Genomic DNA, 4,764 nt, shown 5'->3' with positions numbered 1-4,764 from the left:
TAAAAGGCTTCCCAAGTTTTTTAAGGACGCACGTTTGAATGTGTGCCCTATTTTGTAGTAGTGATTTACAAAAAAAGATGTGAATCTATTGAGTCTGAGTTTTCTTATTTGAATTGAAACCTTTTAAGGATCTCTTTGTGATTTAAAAAGTTAGTGAGATGATTTGACAAATGAGAGGATTTTGGAGGATTTCAAATTTCATTGTTTTTTTTTTTTGGTGTTAAGTTATGTTTTTAAGAATAGTTAGGTCATTTTAAGTGGGTGGAGAGATATTAGAGAGTATATGCAATTTTATTGAATGGGTTCTATTATTTTATCAAGGAAATGGAAAAAAATAAGGAAGAATATCTTGGTGCAGCCGAAAACGGAGGAAGGATAAATGCAGTCACTGCTGCTTGATGCTGCTGCCATAATGGGTACAGTCACTGCCAGAATGGACTAGTCGCCGCCGGATTTTTTTAAGGACACTTAATGTGTGTCCTAAAAGGCTCCCCAAGTTTTATAAAGACACACGTTTGAATGTGTGCCCTATTTTGTAGTAGTGATTTACAAAATAATATGTGAATCTATTGAGTCTGAGTTTTCTTATTTGAATCGAAACCTTTTAAGATCTCTTTGTGATTTAAAAAGTTAGTGTGATGATTTGACAGATGAGAGGATTTTGGAGGATTTCAAATTTCATTGTTTTTTTGGGTGTTAAGTTATGATTTTAAGAATAGTTAGGTCATTTTAAGTGGGTGGAGAGATATTTTTGTGAGAAACATTGATAAGGGAATATGATTAGTATAAAGTGTGTTAGTGTTAGAGAAATATATTTTGCTTTAATGGAAATGGTAAAACTAAAATACAACTCTATGCAAAATACAATAGAGAATGTACTAAGAATTGTTACAACTCAATTGCAATAGATACAAATAAAATAGAAAGAGATGTAGAAGAAAAGAGATAAATAGAAAATAAAATATAAAGATGTAGAAGAAAAGAGATAAATAGAAAATACAACTCAAAACATAATAATACAAATAAATATATAAAGAAGAAGGAAGAAGGAAAAACAATAGAAATAGAAGAACAAAATAAGAGAAAGAGCAATAGAATAAACCATCACACTCACATAACCAGAGTGTAAAGTAGTGAGAATCATCAACTTGAACAAGGTTGAAGACCTTTGCCAAAAAGCTTATTTCCACATTTTCTCTAAGCACTAAGGGAACTCTTAAATGTAAATAGCTCTCTAAAATTATCACGAATGTTGGTGTATTTCTAGCCAAGTGCTCTAGTTGATAGAAATCGTGTCTTACAAGTGAGCATTAGGCTCCTATTTATAGAGTTTTGAGACACCCTTTGAATTTCAAATTTCACCAACCCATTGACTGTGTACCAATATTTAATTGTATGTTTATAGAATGAAAATAAAGATTTGGGAGTTACTTGGGTTGTTGAAAACGTTCAAATTGAAGAAAGAGCAAAATAGAATTTGGGTGACAGCACCATAGGTCGCAGTCTATGATATTTCAAGCCGCGACCGTGATCTTCTAACTCCGAGGCTGCGGCATGGAATGCTCTTGGCCGCGACCTGGAGGCTGTTGTAACCTCCCAATTTTATTACATCTTTTCTCAAAACGTTCCAATATCTTTCATACATAATTTTGAAACCTTCATACACTTATCGGGAGTTAAAAACATATATTCATCAGCCATATCACATTATGACTTATGAAATTTAATCTCAAAATGTGTAACCATCAATCTATGGTGATTTTGGAAGTTATAAATTTGTAGTTAATTTTGTAACTCTGAAATATGTTACACTTGGATACACACATATATCCAATTTTGTAATCTTCAATATTATGTTACAAAGTGTGACAAATCATATTTGTCACATTACTTAATCTAATATTATATTATATAAAATAATATAACAGTTAGTCTAAAAGAGTTAATTCTTTTAGATCTTTTAAAATCAATAAAAATATATAGTTGCAAATTATAAATAATTTAAAATTTTGATTATAAAAAGCTAAAATAAACAAAAAAAAACAAATAGGAATCCATTGAATAAAAAATTATACATAGTTTTTATTATAATTTCCAAATAGTTTGGAAAGCGTACAGCACATAAATAATATGTAAATATATATATATATTTATATATATAAACATTATGTCAATAGATCAGGGGAATATGGTTTGGGTACTAGTTGAAGAGAAGTTTTCTTATGAACAGTGATTCCACAATCTTCACTCATATCCAGTTCCGATGCCAATGCAGTTCCACCGTCATTAGCAGGCAACGTCCAGTCAAACCAATATAATAGATGAGAAATCACATATTCAACAGTTATAGTCCCAAAAGCCACAGCAGGGCAGCCTCTTCTCCCAATGCCAAATGGAACGAATTGGAAGTCTTGGCCCATTTTGCAATCAATTGGGTTGTTCTCAAACCTCTCTGGAAAAAATTCCTCTGGATTGTCCCACTCACTTGGGTCCCTTTGAATGGCAGATACATTGATGAGCACTCTTGTGTTTTCTTGGATGTCATACCCTCCAAGCTTAACACTTGATAAAGTCTTTCGAGGGAGTAAAAAAGGGAGTGGTGGGTGTAGCCTTAGATTTTCTTTAATGGCGCATTTTAAGTAATCCATTTGGTTGATATCGTTCATATCGATCTCAGACTTATTTCCCACCACTCTTCTAACCTCTTCTTGAACTTTCTTCATCACTCTTGGGTTTTTCACAAGCTCTGCCATTAACCATTCCATTGCTGCCGAAGTAGTATCACTGGCACCCACGAACATATCCTGCCATTTACAAATATAAGCTAATGTCATAGACTTGTTCTTTCATGTAGTGACACACTACTAGTCATAACAAAATTTCTAAAAAAAAAAGTTACAAATTTATAATAAAACTTTATGTAGTGGTGGTACATTTTTCACGGGAAGTAAAAGTTAATATGGTTAAAGAGCGAGAGACCATGAGAATTCCTTTGATGTTTTCATGAGTGAGGTCAAAGTCAAGCATGCCGTCCTTTTGAAGTCCGAGAAGAATACCCGCAAAGTCTTTCCTTCCAAATCCATTGTGATCACTATTAAGTACTTCCTTGTGTTCTTGAACCAATTGTTCGAAAAAAGTGTCTAATGCTCTAAACCTCCGGGTCAAGCGACCTGTAAACCCCGTAACAACGTCAATCCATCTCAAATATTTGCTGGGGAAGAAATCTTCAAAACTAAAGGCCGCAAAATCTTCCATGACCTTTCTCGCCAGCTCTCCGAATACGCTCTGACCATTTTCCTCCTCAAACCTCTGCCCAAGAATACATCTAGAGACTATGTTGTTAGAAGTGGCGACTAACATCTCACTGAGATTTATACAAGCCCTATCGGCACAACCTTTTCTGACCTTATTATCCAAAAGATTTGTCTCTTCTTCCCTCACGAAGTGGAATTGTTGAACCCTTTTGAGACTCAAGAGTTCGAGAACACTAACTTTCCTGACTTGTCTCCAATACTCACCATAAGGAGCAAAGCCTAGGTCTTGACACCCATAACAGAAGATGTTAGCGGCGGAGATTTTAGGTCGGTCAGAGAAAACAACATCGTGCTTCTTAACAATCTCTTTCACCATTTCTGAAGATGAAACTACAAGGGTTGGGACTTGACCCATTTGCAAGAGCATTAATGGGCCATATTTGGTTGAGAGTGCTAGTAGAGAACGGTGTGGGTGGGAGCCGAGAAGGTGAAGGTTTCCGATCAATGGTAACCTCGGTGGTGACGGTGGTAAGTTGAATTTTGCACGTGATTTATAGCGTGTGAACAAAATGATTACAGAGATGATGAAAATAGAGACGGGAAATAACATGGGATATTGCATGATTGAGGTGATCAAGTGAGCCTTTTCCTTTGAGTAGCATTGATTTTTTCCTTAGGATTGATAAATACATATGCTTAGTATCCTTTTATAACTCATTACGAGGTCTTTGATAACCATGTTACAAGAATACTCTTTGTGCTTAGTAATGTCATGTCAACAGAGAAATGACAATTTGTGCACAAATTGTTCCACACTACGTATGACAATTTGTGGTTGGGCTGTTCCACTAAAAATATTTTAAGCCCTCAATTTAAAACTTCACTCATTATAATTTCAAATATCAAAATAATTATATATAACAATGCGGCCAATAAAAATATAGAGTAACAATTAGGCCAACTGCCACTTTACGGACATCTATCATTTATTAAGTTATCTCTTGTTATTTATGTCGGCCAGTATTGTGCCTTAGAAACACTTTGTAATATATAATTAACATCATGTGTTTAATATCCAATTTATAATTAAAAAGCTTTTGATTAATTAATTACCCGCTGTCGAGAATAGAACTCGGCCGGCTGCCAAATTACTATATATATTATTTACTAAATTACTTTGAAACTTATTCTTGTGTAACAATTGTGATGGAAATATGCTTTCAAAAAAAATTGTGATGGATTTGTAAGAGCATAAAGTTAGCAAATTTATATTCTTTGTAAGAGCATTGGTGCTATCAAAAAAATTGGATGTGGTACAGTGGCTCTTTTTATTTATATATATATATATATATATTTAAAAAAATGAAATAAAAAAATTAAAAGTAGGTTAGGTGCATGCATAATTTTAAAAATATTTGAGCCTTATCTTAATTGTTTTTAATAATGAATAGGGTGTCAATACAATATCTCTTCTATATAATAAGTGTGCAAATAACAGAAATTTTTAGTT

At 33.4% G+C, this 4,764-nt stretch overlaps 1 protein-coding gene across 1 annotated transcript; it reads right to left on the bottom strand.

Annotated features, from left to right (window-relative positions):
• Positions 1-2,038: 2,038 nt before the first annotated feature.
• On the bottom strand, positions 2,039-3,915 carry LOC133830208 (phenylacetaldehyde oxime monooxygenase CYP71AN24-like). The gene is made up of 2 exons (XM_062260133.1): positions 2,980-3,915; positions 2,039-2,804 (listed from the first exon to the last, which is right to left on the bottom strand). The coding sequence occupies exons 1-2, from the start codon at positions 3,874-3,876 to the stop codon at positions 2,166-2,168; spliced, it is 1,536 nt and encodes a 511-aa protein (XP_062116117.1). The 5' UTR covers positions 3,877-3,915; the 3' UTR covers positions 2,039-2,165.
• Between the last annotated feature and the right edge of the window lie 849 nt (positions 3,916-4,764).

Source organism: Humulus lupulus, chromosome 4 (assembly GCF_963169125.1).
Source record: "Humulus lupulus chromosome 4, drHumLupu1.1, whole genome shotgun sequence".
NCBI classification, from domain to species: Eukaryota; Viridiplantae; Streptophyta; class Magnoliopsida; order Rosales; family Cannabaceae; genus Humulus; species Humulus lupulus.
This window is presented reverse-complemented; position numbering and strand designations above follow the sequence as displayed.